This window comes from Carassius auratus, chromosome 27, assembly GCF_003368295.1.
Source record: "Carassius auratus strain Wakin chromosome 27, ASM336829v1, whole genome shotgun sequence".
In the NCBI taxonomy this organism is placed as follows: Eukaryota; Metazoa; Chordata; class Actinopteri; order Cypriniformes; family Cyprinidae; genus Carassius; species Carassius auratus.
The window spans coordinates 26,639,516-26,658,321 of NC_039269.1; the positions used below are offsets into that span (position 1 = coordinate 26,639,516).

At 36.1% G+C, this 18,806-nt stretch overlaps 2 protein-coding genes across 6 annotated transcripts; one reads left to right on the top strand and one right to left on the bottom strand.

Moving 5' to 3' along the window:
- Positions 1-6,815, bottom strand: anxa13l (annexin A13, like). Its single transcript, XM_026206918.1, has 11 exons — positions 6,711-6,815; positions 5,799-5,874; positions 3,805-3,899; positions 3,120-3,290; positions 3,000-3,033; positions 2,801-2,880; positions 2,336-2,404; positions 1,384-1,485; positions 1,220-1,295; positions 948-1,060; positions 1-862 (listed from the first exon to the last, which is right to left on the bottom strand). The coding sequence occupies exons 1-11, from the start codon at positions 6,747-6,749 to the stop codon at positions 743-745; spliced, it is 975 nt and encodes a 324-aa protein (XP_026062703.1). The 5' UTR covers positions 6,750-6,815; the 3' UTR covers positions 1-742.
- A 1,055-nt stretch (positions 6,816-7,870) lies between these two features.
- On the top strand, positions 7,871-18,794 carry ap2m1a (adaptor related protein complex 2 subunit mu 1a). 5 transcript variants are annotated; one of them, XM_026206920.1, is made up of 13 exons: positions 7,871-7,972; positions 9,062-9,180; positions 12,433-12,698; positions 12,924-13,006; positions 13,937-13,942; positions 14,070-14,205; positions 14,288-14,432; positions 14,616-14,630; positions 15,552-15,671; positions 15,745-15,880; positions 15,981-16,078; positions 16,154-16,265; positions 18,305-18,794. In XM_026206920.1, the coding sequence occupies exons 2-13, from the start codon at positions 9,107-9,109 to the stop codon at positions 18,437-18,439; spliced, it is 1,326 nt and encodes a 441-aa protein (XP_026062705.1). In that variant the 5' UTR covers positions 7,871-7,972; positions 9,062-9,106; the 3' UTR covers positions 18,440-18,794. The 5 variants fall into 5 exon arrangements, with proteins under 5 accessions (XP_026062705.1, XP_026062704.1, XP_026062708.1 ...); XM_026206919.1 differs by having other exon boundaries at positions 7,879-8,019; XM_026206921.1 differs by having other exon boundaries at positions 7,891-8,015.
- Positions 18,795-18,806: the final 12 nt, after the last annotated feature.

Sequence of the window (18,806 nt, forward strand, 5' to 3'; positions counted from 1 at the left end):
TGTGTTTGATCTCATTGAACATGCTTTATTGATAATGCGCACTCAATATTCTTTTGACAGCTAGTGGGATATTGTTCTCTAACCTGATATTATTAATCAATTTCATCGCAGTCCTTTTCACATTATCTCTACAAACAGACATTTATTTTGAAGCATTGCAATAATAAGTTCAAAGCGCTGCTTTACAATATTAAAGGTCACAACCGTATAACAACAGCTGTTCAAAAAAATAAATGCCCAGAGTTACCAAAGACTGACGTGCTAATCACCTTAGCTCTTCAGCAAGAAACTTTGAATATTAGCATCAGCCATACATCGACATATTTGGTTTATAGATGTGAAAACATACAAAGATCCCGTGTGAACAGACACAGACACAGGAGAGTATTAGATAAAGGATCACCCTTTCTGCTCCATGATTTAAATGATGAAGTACTGAGCTGTTACTCATGACTTTGTCAAGGCACGTGTGTTGTGAGTTAATGCAGAGGTCAAATTTAATGCAATAAAAACTCTGAAACTGTCAAATGGAGCACCATTTTAGTTTTGGGAATGTGTTATGGCAACGTTTTGAGATGATTCAAGCCATAATCAAGTACTGTCCTAACTGCACTCATGACAAATTGAGCTAACATGTGTTCACTTGTACAGTAAGAGGTGATCCTATGTGTTATTAAATGGCAGTGTTGTAAGGACTTTCTTTCATCAGTAGGGTTAGTTATTGTCTCCACCTTATGGTGACTCAGTGAAGTATTTCTATGAGGAGGCGCTTGAAGTCACCGCCGCACTCTGAGCTCAGGGCATCCTTCAGGGTCACGTCATATTTGTCCAAGTACATGTCCTTGATGGTCTCCAGATCCACCTGGAAGTGAACGTGAAAGTGGAAAAGACTATATAAATTTTTCCTTCTAGTATTTTCATGCTATCAAGGCCATAATAATCTCTACCTCAGAGCGTCCCACAATAATACGTATGAGCGTGTCCTCGTCTGTCCCGGCTCCTTTCATGGCAGCGTTCAGACGACGGGCGAAATACAGCTGCGGGTTTTTAGCACATCGCACTGTTCGGATAAAAAACAAATCACTTTATGATCTGCGTGGCTATCGGATATCAAACACACAAAGTCCTGCTGTATTCTTTTAGGAGCTTACGGTCACTGCAATATGACTCTGATTCAAAAGAGCGAATTTCCTAAAGGCTTTTGAATAGTTACAGTTACCCAGAGTAATGTAACAGTCCTTTAATGTTCCTGCAGCCTCACTGTCAATCGCATCCATGATATCGGTTCCAGAGAGCTATGGGAAAACACAAAAGAGAAAGCAGAAACTCAGAAAGAATGGTTCCTGTAAAGCAGCGGTGGGTATAGCTGGCGTTTGACCGTACAGTTTCATATATCTTGAAGGTGGCCTGAAGCTGTAGGTAGTTCCTGTGAGTGAGGATGTAGGTGAAAGTGGACTCGTCTGTGCCAAAGCGGCCTTCACCTGCCTGTGGAAAAACAACAAGTAGTAGGCCAGTCATTCAATCAGTCAACATAATACCGGGGTTGACAAAGATGGTCGAAAAATTAAATACATCCCAAAAACTATTAAAATGACTTAAAAAGAAGCACAAAACATACCAATACCAAAACACGCCACAGATTTTATTATGTCTTTCCTTTTATTTGTATCTAGCAGCTTTTTAGGAAGCAATTTTATAATATGAAATACAAAATGTATGCATTTAGCAGATGCTTTTATCCATTTTTTACCTAACATGTTCCCTGGGAATATAATATAATATAATGTAACACATTACATTACAATATAATATAATATAATATAATATAATATAATATAATATAATATAATAATTAGTGCTGTCAACTGATTAATCATCATTAATAATAATAATAATAATAATAATAATAATAATATAATTGTGATTAATCGCATCAAAAATAAATGTTTTTGTTTACATAATATATGTGCATGTACTGTGTTTATTTATTATGTATATACAAATACACACATACAGTATATATTTTTTAATATATAAACATAAAATTTTTCTTTAAAATATATATATATTGTCCACAGTATACACACGTGTACTATATTATATACTATATTTTGTAAACAAAAACGTATTTTGTCGTGATTCATCATTTGACAGGACCAAATATAACATAACATAACATAACTATCACTCATCAGCAGTTGGTTGTTAAAAATTCTTAGACTCAAATTTTGTTGATGTGAAACTAAATTTGCAGAACAGCAAATGAAAATCATGTACTTGGCAACTCAATAATCATATAAACTCATAAACTTCTTATATGCAGAGTAAAGCTCACCTCAAACAATGATGTTGCATCTTGCTCTGCCAGCGCTTCATCCACTTCATAAGACTCATCCCTGTTGGCCTGCAGACGAAGGTCAGTTCTTTATAGCAAATAACAACCCTGGGAGCTTCACTGGATACATTTTTCCTGGTTCATTTTGTGCTATAACTGCAGAGACTGTAGCACACTAACATTCTTTAAAAAAAAGAATCCTGCACCATATTATATATAAAGTAATCGTGACAATTTATCTTTAATAATTCATACTTTCCCCCCTCACAATTCTGAGAAAAAAAGTCAGGATTGTGAGATAAAAATTCAGAAAAGAGAGTTAAATGTCCTTTTTTCTTAGAATTGCAATTCTAAAAAGTTGCAATTACCTTTTATAATTTTTTTAACCTGTGCCGTAAACAAGCTTCCAAAAACAGCCAAAGCAACCTGATTAGACACAAGCTCCTTGGTGTTTTAATATTTTACCTGTAGAAGAGAAACCAGAAGATTCCTCACTTCTCCACTAGTGTCATCTTCAATATCAGCCTCCAGATCCCGCTCATGAACTGATGACCACAAGATCACTTACATGACTATAATCCTGCATTATTTGTATCACCGATAATATAACACTCACAATAATAAGGTATCAATAAATCGTACAATTATATCTGACCAAACTTACTTTGCATATACGTCTCTTTGCAATTCATAATATCCTGTTAATGGAAGATGTACAAAAGTGAGGTTTATAAGGAGGGATATATAGTCAGTGACTATCCCCTCTAATCTAACGAGGAGTCACCTGATTGGTGCTGGTGCAGAGGATCTCCACCAGCACGTCCTCGTCCGTCCCAGCACCCTTCATGGCTCTCCTCAGCTCTTTAGCCATGAAGATGTGAGGAGGGTCCAGCATGGCTACAATTGCTTTCTCAAAGTTTCCAGTGAGTTCATTCTTCAAGACTTCCTCCAACTCCTTGACAATGTGAGCACAGACCGAGAGGACAAAAATAAAATGGCTCAGATAGATGTACAGTATGTTGATTCACTGTATATATTAGTAACCTATCAATGAATGAATGAGAAAAATACACTCGCAAAAAATCACTATAGCTTTTAAGGATTTTGTTTGAATGTGTTATTCCACTAATATTTAGCATTTTAGTTGATTTAGAGACATTACATAAAAAAAAACAACAACAACACATTAATGGTTCAATACAATTCTTTCCAGCTTTCCATGAGTTTTACACAATTATTAAATGTGGAGAAAGCATAATGGTAGAAACTTTACACCAGTCTACACACAGTCTAAATCAATATAATGTGCTGGAGAGGAAAACTAGAAACCATTTGGTCTATGGCTCATGTCCTATACGAGAGCGTTTCTTCTGATAAGCCACTTTATATTTGGGAAAACTATATTTTCCATTGATTAGGATTCATAATTGGATTTGTCACTTAGCTGACATTTCAGAGATGTGACTCACGTCGTCATATTTCTCAAAGTAGGCTTGTTTAATCTCCACCCGCTGGGCTGCAGAGCGGTTTGCTAGGATGGAAATGATGGTCTCCTCGTCTGTTCCTGTGAACAACAGAAGATGAGCTCATACTTCGTAATATCAGTCATTCCTCCAGCAGACTACCGCCTCACAACTCACCGCTTCAGATTCAACAGGAAAGGGAAGCCTCAGGCCATCTAAAATGTATTTGATATTTAGAGATGAGGAGAAATGTAGCATTACACCACTTATTCATCAGCATATCCTCTGCAGTGAATGGGTGCCGTCAGTCCAAACAGATGATGACAACATCACAATACAAGAAATCCACACCACTCAAGGAGTTTTAATTTCAAACTGACTTCTGACCAAAATATGCTTCTAAAATCTATATAACGCCTCCTTCAGTCTCTGACGTCAGAATCCACCAACATATTTGTTTAGGGATTTCTGGACTGTTTTTGGAGCTTGATCTGTGCATAAGATGACTTTTCACTGGAGAAATATTTTTTTTTTGGATAGAGGACTCATATTTTAGCTAGAAACAAGAGTTAAAAACATCTTTGTTTATTACAAACACAGGTTTTTGCTTCACATGACCATCATCTTTCTGGACTCTCATTCTGACGGCACCCATTCACTGCAGAGGATCTATTTCTGAGCAAGTGATGTAATGCTACATTTCTCCAAATGTGTTCCAATAAAGAAACAAAGAATGGCCTGAGGGTGAGGAAATGTTCAGTAAATTTCCATTTTTTTGTTATATTTTCCTTTAAAGCCTGCATGAAATCAAAATTGACCTGATTTACTTTGTAAGTGCAGATTACTCGTCTTGTGGTGAACAATTCATCGGTGCAAGATGCTCTACAGCAGGAAAAAGTCATCTTTGCAGTCTTTAATCAAGATCAGAAAATTAGCATCCTCTTGGAATGACTTTCCTTCTCTGATGATTTCAGTTTGACTGTTTGGGAAGATGTCCACCAGCCTGCTTCAAGTTAGAAACTGTGAGGAGGTGTATTAAAAATAAGCCCCGCCTCTATTTGTTCTCATTCAGTATTCCATTCCATTAAACATGCGTCAGAATACTGAAGTGAAGCTGGTCATAAAATCAGTTTTTTTGCAAACTTCAAAAGTGCTATATAATATATCTGTGAACCTGGAGTAAAAAAAAACAAGTCTTAAGTTGACCCGATCTATTTGTAACAATAGGCAAACATTAGGGCAGCACGATAAATCGCATGCAATACTTAATGCGCATCTTGTCAGTAAAGTCGGTTCTGTAATCAGCGGTAAATCTCTACATGTGCGTGATTTCACATGGAGAAGCATTAAATAAACAGAGCCGTTGTTCACTGACAAGCTGCGCCAAACCACGATCATATTTTGCGCATGTTTTACACAGCTTGTCAGTGAACAATGGCTCTGTGTAGTTAATGCTTCTCCATGTGAAATCACGCACGTGTAGAGATTTACCGCATTAAATATCACATGCAATTTATCGTGCAGCCCTACCAAAAATACATTGTATGGATCAAAATTAGCAGTTTTTTTAATGCCAAAAATCATTAGGATATAAAGATCATGTTACATGAAGATATTTTGAAAATGTCTTACATTTTAAATATATCAAAACTTAATATTTCATTATGCATTGGTAAAAACTTCATTTGGACAACTTTAAAGGCAATTTCTCAATATTTCGATATTTTGGCACCCTCGGATTCAAAATTTTAAAATTATTGTATCTCGGCCAAAGATTGCCATATCCTAAGTCCTAACAAACCATACATCAACAGAAAGCATATTTATTCAGCTTTCAGGTGATGAATACATTTCAATTTTAAAAAATGTACCCTTATGACTGGTTTTGTGGTCCAAGGTCACATTATCAAATTGCAAAAGAAACACACACACAAAAAACAAATCACCCAATTTTTAAGTCAGTGTTTTTTCCAACAAGTGATTATTTTTATTCAACCTACCCATTCCTTTGCAGGCCTTACGGATGGCCTTGATGTCTGCCACCACATCAAAGTCTTCATAAGGAGTTACTGTGGGCTGAAATGAAGGTGGTGTAAGAAAAATAATGTGTTATGCAATTAAACTACTGCGCTTTTACAGTACATTTACACAAAGAGATTCTGAAATAGGTCAAGCAGTTTATTCCTTGTTATAGTGTCAAAAGATGTGATGGGTGAGTCCATCAGCATGTTTCTGAAGGCTTTGTGCATGAGATCACTGCAGCAGAGTCTGTGGAGGAGGAGGGGTCTGTATCTAATGCACACAGAGCTGAGTCATGGACGGAGAGAGAAGATAATCATATTATTATCTACAGAAACAGTATTCCTCTTCCTCTAAGAGAGTATTATACTGCTCAAATCACAGTAGAATACAAGAAATAATAGCAAATACAAAATGTTTATATATAAAAAAAATTGTTTAATGGTATAAAAATATTTAGTTTCGAAAAACGTTAAAACGTCGAGATAAAACATCAATATGTAACGCTAGAAGATCGTTTGCGTTTGAGTATTTTTTATTTAGTCTGCATATCACGGTGGACGAGCGCTGCGATTTCAGAAAACATGTAAATAGAAAAAGCACCAGCAAATAAAAAAAACATCTTAATCAGTTTGACAGCAGGTGCTGCAAATGCTCGCAACACATAGCCTTCCTTTTTTTGAGTGTGTTGTGAGCATTTGCAGCGCGTGTGTTGTCAAACTGATTAAGATGTTTGTTTGATTTGCAGGTGCTTTTTGTATTTGCAGCGCGTTGAGCTCTCTCGGACACCATAGTATATATTTGCTGCATCCGTAAAACAAACTATAACAGGCAACAAAAATAAACTGAAGAAAAGTGAGAAAAAGAACCAAACTGCAACTTCTTTTACTCACTTGAACGTTTCCCATCTTATGATGTTGATGTGTTTCCATGAATGTGCGCTCGCTCTCTCATGACGCATCTTTTGACTCCGCATCCCTGACGTCACTGCTGGTGATGTCACATACGTTTTACATATAAATGTACGTATATATTTTAAATAAATAATGTCCATGTTCTCAACAGAAAAGTAAAGCGTTATTGGTTTATATAAGCCAATAAAATGTGTTATTACTGCTTGTTGGCTAAAACCAAACCAAACCAATGAGATTGTTTAAACAAAAATATATTTCTTCATTCATCAGGAATGAAACAAATTTTCGTAGGCTGATACAACATTTAGTGAGTAGAATCAATTGATTTAAGACAAGAAAGTCTTTGTTAATTGTGTCCCAGCAGCATCAGCCTACTCGCTGATTGAACAGTGCTTTGATTTCGTGTTTACCACATTACTGACGTTTATGGCATATCTGTGTTTCCCTGTAAAGTCATATAGCCTATTATAGTAGGTCTTGCAACAGATTATCAATATTTTAATGAAAGTTTTATTTTATTTTTACACAGCTTATATATTATTTAGAGCAGTGCACATAATATTTCTACATTTCTAAAATAAGTAAACAGAGGCATGCATATGATCTCTTGCCCTGCGGGAATAGCAAGAAATGCGTCGGTTTCTATAATGGATAGAAATATTATTTTCAGCATTGATGGTGCATGAATGCACAACATGTTTCAAAGAACTCTTTCACATCTGACATGTGTAACCATTGATTCTAACCGATTTGACAAAAACTCTTATTTATGTTAGCTAACGCATGTGTTGATTTTTATTAAATAGTATTATTTATAATTCTGCTCTACTCTATAAACATATGTCTAGAAATGTGTTGGTCCATGTCCTGTTCTTTGACATTGAGAGCATCCATTCATCCACATCACACCAATGTGCTGAATACATGGCTCATGAATATTAAGTGAGGGAGGTTACTACGCAACGTCACTTTACGTTATTAATATTAATGACCTGCGCTTTTATCGAGCAAAAATAGAGAAAATAACTGAATACAGAGGATTCAGTATAACTACTTATACGATAACGAATTAAAACGCCTTCCATTTTTATGATAAAAAACAACATGCTAAATATTTGGTTGCGCTGTCGATTGTTATACGCACGCGCACTGTCGACTCTGTCAGCTGACTTCCGGTCTGAGGGCGGGACTGCTGCTAGTGTTCCGCTAATCCTTCAGATCCCGAAAAACACCCCGGAGAGGGAAGGGAACGGTCCATTCCACGCCGATCCGACCGGACATTAAGTAGGTAGAGTCACGTTTTTAAAAATAAGATCACGCGAGGACGAAAATCGTTTGAAATTTCGCCTGAGAAGAGGGTTTTCATCATCGAAATGTCGGCACAGGTCTCGAGGGATTGAACGGAGCAGTTCACGAGCTCACTTACTATTAATGACTCTTCGTCTGTTTAAATAATTAATATCAGTTACAAGATGAAGGATAATCGCGGTTGTGGATGTAAAAACATTTAACGTTACATTTGAAGAACCATCATGTCTTTGAGTTGGCAGACATCTTGTGCTAATTAAACCACACGGGAAGAATACTTCCTGTTCAGCCCCTGCGCGTTGATTCAATACTAACATCATTTGCCGTTACACATATATATATATATATTTACATAATCTCGCATTTTTGACGACATCATGACGTTTTGTTATATCAGAGCTATGCACCAACATATATACTTCTTTAGTTTTCAAGATATGTGAGCTTGGACCACACCATACAAAGTCTGAACGCTGAATAAATATGTTTTCATTGATGTATGGTTTGGAAAATATTTGGCTGAGACACAACTATTAAAAAAAATCTGGAATCTGAGAGTGCAATAATAATAATAAAATGGAGAAAATCGCCTTTAAAAGTTGTCCAAATGAAGTCTTAGCAATGCACATTACTAATCAAAGTTTAGATATATTCAAGGTAGGAAATATACAAAATATCTTCATGGAACATGATCTTTACTTAATATCCTAATGATCTTGGACATTTTAAGGGAAAATTGATCATTTCGACCCATTCAGCTATTGCTGCACATATACCTGTGTTGCTTCTGTCTGGTTTTGTGCTCCAGGGTTTCATATATGCTTTTAACACGGGTGCATGTATTTATTTTATCTCTTAAACTCCGTTATTCGGGTTGTCACACACAAGCCCAAGCTGTTGAACATCCTGTCTGCTTTATCTGCTCTCACTTGCAGGGCTCTCAAATCTTATCAAGGTCCCACAGAGCCCTTCTATCAAGCCAGCGAGCGTCATGTTCATTGTCATTGTCCTGTGAGTTACAGGAGTGAGGTCCCACCATGGAATGTGAAGTCTGAGGGGCAGCCACCATGATCGGAGGACTGTTCATCTACAACCATAAAGGGGAGGTGCTCATCTCCCGCGTCTACCGCGATGATATAGGGTGAGTAAGTTCATCATGCCCTTAAAACTGCTTGTGATCTCAAGGACTAGGCTTAAAGGGTTAGTTCACCAAAATATTAAAATTATGTCATTAATGACTCTCCCTCATGTTGTTCCAAACCCTTAAGACTCAGAACACAGTTTAAGATATTTTAGGTTTAGTCCGAGAGCTCTCAGTCCCTCCATTGAAAATGTGTGTACGTTATACTGTTATATTGTTGACTTATGACGTGTTTTCTGGTGCACTCAATTACAAAGATAACACATCAGCAGCGTCATACGTCAACAATCACAGCAGTCGCACTCAGAACAGACACGGAAGAGAAGACAATGCTGAATAAAGTGGCCATTTTTGTTATTTTTGGACCAAAATGTATTTTCAATGTTTCAACAAATTCTAACTGACCCTCTGATGTCACATGGACTACTTTGAAGATGTTTTTCTTAACTTTCTGGACATGAACAGTAGACCGTACACACAGCTTCAATGGAGGGACTGAGAGCTCTCGGATTAAATCTAAAATATCTTAAACGGTGTTCCAAAAATGAGGTCTTACGGATTTGGAACGACATGAGGGTGAGTCATTAATGACATAATTTTCATTTTTGGGCGAACTAACCCTTTGAAACCACATAATCCTGAGAGGGGCTGGTGTACAGCACCAAAGAACACATCAACCACCAAAAGCTGCTCAGAACAACTTAGTAACACATCTACCAATCTACTTTTGCACATGCAAACTCTAAATGTCTTTATTTTGGCTGTTAAAAAATATTACAATGCATTTTGCCGTGAATCGACTGGCCTTATTATTAATATGCAAGCTCAGCAGGGTTTAAACTCTTGTGTCTTTGGGGTTATCCGGCTAGGGAAGAGGAAGGATGCATTACTCCATTCCATCAGCATAACAAACTCAATTTCATTTTTGTGACCATAAATGGGGAAGTATTGTTTTTTCAAGTTTTTGTGCTCGTATAGATTTCATCAGTGTGTTTCCATTACTGCTGTCCATTTACACATGCAGCCCATGTTTGTCTTTCTCCATTTCCTTGTCATTATTCCCCTCATGCTGTCTGTACTGTTTTTCTCCATGTTCACTGTGGCTACTGTAGCACTAGGTAAGCGATCCCACTACAACCAGTGACCCGAAAGCATGTTTTTAGACCTCAGCAAGCAACCAATCTCTCTGACGCATGTCACCAGTGACCCTCACTCTAGGGTTGGGCAATATAGCCAAAAATATTTATCTATCTGTGTTTTAAGCCTTTTAATAATACTTGTACATTTTTAGTTTTGTATATTTTTTTTTGCAATGCAGAGAAAGAGCAAACACCGAAAATATTAAATTACAGCCAACAAGTCAAAGACAAAACATAGCATTTTGTATATTAAATTTTATATGATGTTTCAAAAAACTTAGTGAAAATAAAATGTCTGAATATGGGTGAAATAATGTTTCATCATCATTCTGCGTAACAAATATATTTATGTAAAGATGTGAGTGCTGTCAAACTATCAATCCCGATTGATCGCGTTCAAAATAACGTTAAATAACGATCGCGTTTATTTCTGCTAAATGAATAAATGTAAATGTAAAATAAGTATTTGTTTACATAATATATATATATATATATATATATATATATATATATATATATATATATATATATACACATACACACACACACACACACAGTATATATATTGAAAATATTAACATGTTTATAATTGATATATTCATATTCTTATAAATGTTTAATATATAAACTTAACATATTTTTCTTAAATCTATACATGCATGTGTTTGTATTTTTATATATGCATAATAAATAAACACAGTATACACACATTATTTAAACAAATACTTATTTTGAACTCGAGCAATCGGGATTGATAGTTTGACAGCACTAAAAAATAACAACTTATTCTGACTTGTACTTCTACATACATATATAAACAATAAGTGAAATAAAGAGATAAAACAATGTAACCATTAAAGCCCTGGCACACCAAGCTGAATGTAAAGCCATTGTTGAGCATCTGTCAGCTCAGTTTTTGCACTAGTTAGGCTCTACTTGGACCCTATTGACTGCTTTTTACCCTATTGGGCATTTTGAATCAAGAAGCAGTGCACGAGAAGAAAAGTGAAAGCGAGCAAAGAGGACACACACACAAAGGGCAGCTCTAATCTCATCTTAGCTCTGCATCCACACACATGTTCTCTCATGCAGGAGCAGTATGTTAGTGCCCGTTGGACATTGGCTGTAGTCTTCACAGTGTGTTCAAACACCACATTTTAGCTCGAAAGCAGGTGATGCGAGGCAGCAAGACAGTCAGCTTTCATTGCTGCTGATTCTTTGTCTGTTTGGTGTGTCACAGTCTTTAAACCATTGTTACCAAAATATAACATGCATAGACTTCCATGTACAGTTTGGAGTGGATGTCCATTAAATCAGTGTGTGGATCAATGAACCATAGAAGAACTGATTCCTATAAATAAAGCAAAGCTCTCAACTACTGATATTCTCAGGTGTTGTCATTTAAAGGTGAGTTGAGGTGTTTTCGAAATGGGCACAAAACTGTCCTAGTAACATGGTTTTTAGGAAATTTAAGACAAATGGAAAAAGCATGTAAAACTTTCCAAGAAGTTGCACCATTTGTTTGTTAATTTTGTATCATTTAAGCATATTGAATGTATTGTGGATATTCATATTGCCCAGCTCTACCGCAAGCATGTCACCTGACATACTTCAGTCAATCAGATATTGTCAAGATATGCAAATGCACCAACAGCAGACTGAAGTGACCATGATGCCCTTTCCCTTCTGATTGCACTCAGGCATGAGATGACACATCTTAATGAGTTTTGTGTATCTTGGCTATTTCGACCTGTTATGCACCTTTCTGAATTAAATGTGTGTCTTAAAATGGCTCATTTTGGCCTTGATGTTTATCGGATCGCAGTTGCAGCAGATTAAACTAGATGGAGTAAAAGAATCTGCCTTAAAATGTTTAAAAAGTAAAATGGGATTCTCTTTGTGTAAATCTCTTCAAAAGACGTTCTCTATTTTCTTTAGACCCTTTTGTCGGCGGGACCTTGATATTTCGTGAAAGCTTGGGTTAGCAGGGTCCATCCTTCAGTGCTTTGTTCGCTGACAGAAGGAGTGTTTTCTTCCAGGGTTCACCATGTGCTCACTCTTTCTGCCCAGCTCCATTATGTCTGGCTTGATCTGACGTTCTTCTCCTCCACAGACGCAATGCTGTGGATGCGTTCCGCGTGAACGTGATCCACGCCCGTCAGCAGGTGCGCTCCCCCGTCACCAACATCGCCCGCACCAGCTTCTTCCACGTCAAGCGCTCCAACATCTGGCTGGCTGCTGTCACCAAGCAGAATGTCAACGCCGCTATGGTGTTCGAGTTCCTCTACAAGATGTGTGACGTCATGGCGGCTTACTTTGGGAAGATCAGCGAGGAGAATATCAAGAACAACTTTGTGCTGATCTACGAGCTGCTGGATGGTAAGGCTGGTTCAGAAACACACACACTCCGTTCTCCTTGAGTTGGAGCTGGTCGTCCGTGTACCAGGAGTAATGGTGGCCAGGAAACTTCATCCAACAGCTGAGAAAATACATGGTTACCTGAATGAAACCTGGAGACAAAATCTGTTTAAAACAGTTTTTGAGGCATTAAGTGTCTCATTCCAGAATAAAGATTGATTTATTTCTTTGAGTGTGTGTTTGCAGAGATCCTGGACTTTGGATACCCACAAAACTCAGAGACAGGAGCACTGAAGACTTTTATTACCCAGCAGGGCATCAAAGGACAGGTAAGAATGTGTGTGTGTGTGTGTCAAACGATTAATCGCAATAAATTGCGAATCCAAAATAAAAGCTTTTGTTCACATAATAGTGTGTGTTTTGTGTATATTTATCATGTATATGTATATATATGTTTAAATTAATATAATTTATATATAAATATATTTAATATATAAACTTAAATATATACGTGCATCTGTGTGTATTTATACATACATAATACACACAGTACACACACATATATAATGTAAACAAAAACTTATTTTGGATGCGATTAATCATAAAAAGCATAAAAAGTTCTAAGCACCAGCAGATTAGTTTAAAAGAGACAAATTCTAATAAAATTATTAATTCTATTTTTAAAACATCAGAATTATGTTAGGAACCTCTTTTTATTGACATCCTTAAAGGTCAGGCCATTAGTTCAGATTTCACTGTCCCTAACACAAAAAAAAGTGTTTATTATAGATTGACATTTACATATTTTATATAAATGTTGAAAATGATATATAAATATTTTTTTCCATGCAAATAATTTTTATCGAAAGCATTTAAAATTATAAACATATACATATGTTTCTTTTCCAAACATTTTTTTAAAATCAAAACATTTTACATTTCTGAAATGCACATTTAAACATTTTAATATAAATATTTTTAAATATATAATCTGTGCATAAAAAAAAAAAATTATACGTGTTTTGTTTTCATAAAATGTTAAGTTTAGAGAGTTGACAGCCAAAATTTCCAATTGTTTACATGTGAAAGGGATAAAAATCCTTGTACATAGTACATTTAGCCCTGGCTTAATAGAGCAAGTGGGCCATCTTATTTCCATTTATTTATTATTTTTTTTAGCTCTGCCCATGTTTTCTGTGCAGATTCTAATAAACCATTTTTCTCTTCTTTCTTGCTTTTCTGGTCGTGTCTGGCTGCAGCATCAGGTATGTGTAAATGCATTTCATTTGAGGTCTTTCTCCGATTACACTATAGTACTAGCAGCCTCAAAGCTTCAAAATAGTCTGTGAGTGGGACCTACCTAAATCTTCGGTGGTCCATTATTGTCCTCAGACTAAAGAGGAGCAGTCTCAGATCACCAGCCAGGTGACGGGACAAATCGGCTGGCGTCGTGAAGGCATCAAGTATCGCCGAAACGAGCTCTTCCTGGATGTGCTGGAGAGCGTCAACCTGCTGATGTCTCCACAGGGTGAGACGGCTCTTCCTGAGGACTCGTGAGTGTTCAGTTATTAGAGCCAAACCATTCACAGATGTCTGTGTTATCCCGACAGGTCAGGTGCTGAGCGCTCACGTCTCCGGTCGGGTTGTGATGAAGAGCTATCTGAGTGGGATGCCTGAATGCAAGTTTGGCATGAATGACAAAATCGTCATTGACAAACAGGGGAAAGGAGGAACCACTGACGATCCTGGGAAAAGGTTTCAGAGAGCCTCATGCACTAATGCGCAGTTTTTATCCTCTATAATTTGTGTCTTTTTGTCTGGATTTTGTGTTTCTCGATCCAATTTCTTCACAAATGTTTGATTGTAAAGTGTGTGGTTTATTTCGCTTTTTGAAGCTGTGTGTGTTTGTTGCGTCTCTTTTTCTCTGTGCTCCCACAGTGAGTTAGGGGGAAGGTATTGTATATTTATATTTCTGTGTTCAGTTTTTTTAGTTGTGATTTTAAACTGTACAACATACGAGTGTCTTTTATTACTATTTCCATTAAGTTGTTTATATATTCTGTACATCGACCATTATTAGCATTTTTAAAATTGTATCATTATAAATTCAGGGATTTTATTTTTATTTCAAATTCCATCTAGCTACTTTTTTTTTTTCAAAGCCAGATTACAGAAGAACATACAAAGATTTTGTTCTAAACAATTTTTTTCAAATAACATAGTAATGTACCCTACTGTCCAAAGGTTTGGAGTATGTAAAATGTTTCTTACTTTCACCAAGGCTGCATTTATTTGATCAAACATGTAGTAATAATATTAATAGATTTTAAAACGTAGTTTATTCTTTTGATCTTTTGTTATCGTCACATGATCCATCAGAAATCATTCTAATCTGCGGATTCACCGCTCAAAAACATATCTTCTTCTTATTATTATCTTTCAGGGAAAACTATGATACTTTTTTCAGGATTCTTTAATGAATAAAGTAACAGCATTCTACTTGAATTTTATATATATATATATATATATATATATATATATATATGTATGTATGTAATTTTTTTTATTATTATTTTATGCATTAGCTTTCACTTCAGATAAATCTTTAATGCATCCCTGCTAAATAAAATTATTCGTTTACTTAAAAAAAGAAAAAAAGAAATAAATTCTTGACCTTAACTTTTTGAAACAGTAGTGTAGGTTATTGGTCATATTGAAAATAATGTAAAAAAAAAACCAACACATCCCTAGTTTTTAAAAGTACAGCTTTGATTTAATTAGATTGTTGATATTTTTGTCAGTGTTAATACAGTTTATTCTCATATTTGACAAATATCAAACTCTCACCGTCTTCATTTCTCTGATTTCTACCAGTGGCAAACAGTCCATAGCCATCGACGACTGCACTTTCCATCAGTGTGTGCGTCTCAGCAAGTTCGACTCGGAGCGCAGCATCAGTTTCATCCCTCCTGACGGGGAATATGAGCTCATGAGGTCAGTTCAGCATCCGTCTGTCTTCACACTCCAGTCTGACTCTGTCTCAGCACATCTCACTCTGCGTGTGCAGGTATCGCACCACTAAGGACATAATCCTGCCCTTCCGGGTCATTCCACTGGTTCGAGAGGTCGGGCGCACAAAGCTGGAGGTCAAAGTTGTCATCAAATCTAATTTCAAGCCCTCACTCCTGGCACAGAAAATCGAGGTCAGTTAAAAGAGAACATTTAGACGTAACATCACACACGTTGACGTTGTTTATGAAAAAGAGTTTGTCAGATGATCTATGAGCTGAATATTTTGAACAGGTGCGTATTCCCACACCTCTGAACACTAGTGGAGTGCAGGTGATCTGTATGAAAGGAAAAGCTAAATACAAGGCCAGTGAGAATGCCATCGTGTGGAAGTAAGTGTCACCGTCTTCTCCACATTTCTGTGTGTGTGTGTGTGTGTTTCTACTCATTCCTGTCTGTCTGCTCAGGATCAAACGCATGGCAGGAATGAAGGAGTCTCAGATCAGTGCGGAGATCGAGCTGCTGCCCACTAATGATAAGAAGAAGTGGGCACGTCCTCCCATTTCCATGAACTTTGAGGTGAGCGTACGGGTTTTTTTTTTTTTTTTTTTTTTTTACAAATGAGTGGTAAAGGGAGGTGCTGAAAGGGTTAGTTCACCCAAAAATGTAAAATCTGTCACTAAAGGAACACTCCCACCTTTTTTTTTTTTTTTTTTTTATAAGCTAATTTTCCAGCTCCCCTAAAGATAAACAGTGGAGTTTCACTGTTTTCAAATCCATTTCGCCCATCTCCGGGTCTGGTGGTAGGTATTTTAGCTTCGCTTAGCCATAGATCATTGAATCTGATTAGACCGTTAGCATCTCGCTTAAAAATGACCAAAGAGTCCCAAATGTTTCTATTTAGAACTCGACTCTTCTGTAGTTACATGTGCACCAAGACAGATGGAAAATTAAAAGTTTTTCTAGGCTACTTTCATTCCATACTCTCTTTACTGCTGGACCATGGGTTGAAAAAAAATTTAAGTGTTCCTTTAATTACTTAATCTCATGTCGTCCAAAACCTAAAAGACCTTCGTTAATTTTCAGAACTCATATTACATTTCATTTAGCAGACGCTTTTATCCAAAGTGACTTACAAATGAGGGCAATGGAAGCAATCAAAAACAACAAAAAGAGCAATGATATATGAGTGCTATTAGGATATGCAATAGCATTAGGATATTTTGAAATCCGAGAGCTTTCTGACCCTCCATAGACAGCAAGGTAACTACCACAGTCATGGCACAGAAATGTAGTAAGGACATCAGTAATAGTTCATGTGACATCAGTGGTTCAACCCTAATTTTATAAAGCATGAGAATACTTTGCGCGCAAAGAAGACTAAAATAACTTCTGATGTCACGTGGTTTATTTTACCGATGTCCTTACTACATTTCTGTCCCTTGATCATGGTAGTTACCTTGCTGTCTATGAAGGGTCAGAAAGCTCTCAGATTTCATCCAAAATATCCTAATTTGAGTTTTGAAAATGAACGTCTTGTAGGTTTTGAACGACATGAGGGTGAGTAATTAATGACAGATTTTTTCATTTTTGGGTGAACTATCCCTTTAACCTTCATATTATGTCTATAATGGCCGTTAAATTTTATTATACTGTTCTATTTTATTTGGTGTACTATAAAATAATATTTGCCCATGTTTGAATACACTTTAAAACCTTGATTTGTGCGACTTAATATGGACAATGGTAAGAGAAAAATTTTCAACTAAAAATAACTATTAAATAAGAAAAAAGAAGGGCTAATTTTTGTCAAAAAGCAGAGTAACAGGGTTGAGTGACTTTATATTTTATATATTTTTATGAGATTTGTGGTATTTTGACTAAATAAAACATGGACATCTTTGGATCGTTTAAATCCTTGATTTGTGTAATTGTAATTTAGCCATAAATATAAATATTGATTTAAAACATTATCAGAAAACATCTATTTATAACATAGGAACATTAGCTTTTTTTATCAACAGGGTAACAGGGTTGAATGAATTGATATTTTAATGGGTTTTTGTAATTAACTTAAATTTGGACATGTTTGGATACAATTTAAAACCCTGATTTGTGCGTTTTTATTTTAGCAATGCATACAGAAATGAAAAAATTAGCAACTCAAAATATTAATTTACCATCTTGCATTTCTCTTAAATTAAAATGGACTTTTTATCTTACAGGGTTGAATGGTATTTTAATATTTTTATGAAGTTTGCAGTGCTTCTTTTGAACTAAAATAACTTTGGATCCAGTTGATTTGTGATTGAATTTAGCATAAAATATAAATATATAAAAATAAAAAAAATATATCTAAATAATCAAATAATAGAAGAATGTTCGCTTGATGCTTTTTTTCCCCTCAAGCGAAGTTGAATTTTGTTTTTATTATCGGTTACATTTTTATGAGAGGTTTTACATTAGATTCAAACTATTAACTTTTTAATATTTTCATATATTTGTATCGTTATTGTATTATATTTGATGTAAAATAAGTTTATCTGACACGCATCTGTTTGTCAACAGTTAGCTCCGTTTAAGCAGCACACATGTGTGATGTATTTCCTCCGTCTCAGGTTCCGTTCGCTCCCTCTGGGCTGAAGGTGCGTTACCTGAAGGTGTTCGAGTCGAAACTCAACTACAGTGACCACGATGTGATTAAATGGGTGCGATACATCGGACGCAGCGGTATCTACGAGACTCGCTGCTAATGAGCCGCCGAGCAGAGGGACCAGCTCTTACTCTACTATAAATATACTATGTTTCCTTCCTTCCCCTCTCCTCAAGATTTGTGGATGAATTAAAAAGGTTAATTACAAAAAATATGCAAAATGTGAATCGTAGTTACCCGTATGTGTTTGTGCGAGTGCTGTAATGAACAGATCCAGTGTGTGTGTATGTGTGTCTGTCAGTCAAAGCCCAGCTTCCTGACTCGCTGTAGAAGGTCTTACGGGGACCACTGTCCATTTTGTCGTTGGTTATTCTCCCATTGGTCATCCTCTCAGTATCTTATCGCTATCTCTCTGTGACTGTTTAGTTCAGTATAAATAAATGATGAGGAAAAAACATTGCGTTGGT

Excerpts from the sequence above, each read along its gene's own strand:
- anxa13l (XM_026206918.1), bottom strand. The coding sequence starts at position 6,749 with ATGGAAACACATCAACATCATAAGATGGGAAACGTTCAA. Across the intron at positions 3,034-3,119 it reads TCTGCACCAGCACCAATCAG|GATATTATGAATTGCAAAGA; the intron begins GTGACTCCTCGT and ends TTCCATTAACAG. Across the intron at positions 2,405-2,800 it reads TTCTGGTTTCTCTTCTACAG|GCCAACAGGGATGAGTCTTA; the intron begins GTAAAATATTAA and ends CTTCGTCTGCAG.
- ap2m1a (XM_026206920.1), top strand. The coding sequence starts at position 9,107 with ATGATCGGAGGACTGTTCATCTACAACCATAAAGGGGAGGTGCTCATC. Across the intron at positions 9,181-12,432 it reads GTCTACCGCGATGATATAGG|ACGCAATGCTGTGGATGCGT; the intron begins GTGAGTAAGTTC and ends TCTCCTCCACAG. Across the intron at positions 12,699-12,923 it reads GATCTACGAGCTGCTGGATG|AGATCCTGGACTTTGGATAC; the intron begins GTAAGGCTGGTT and ends GTGTGTTTGCAG.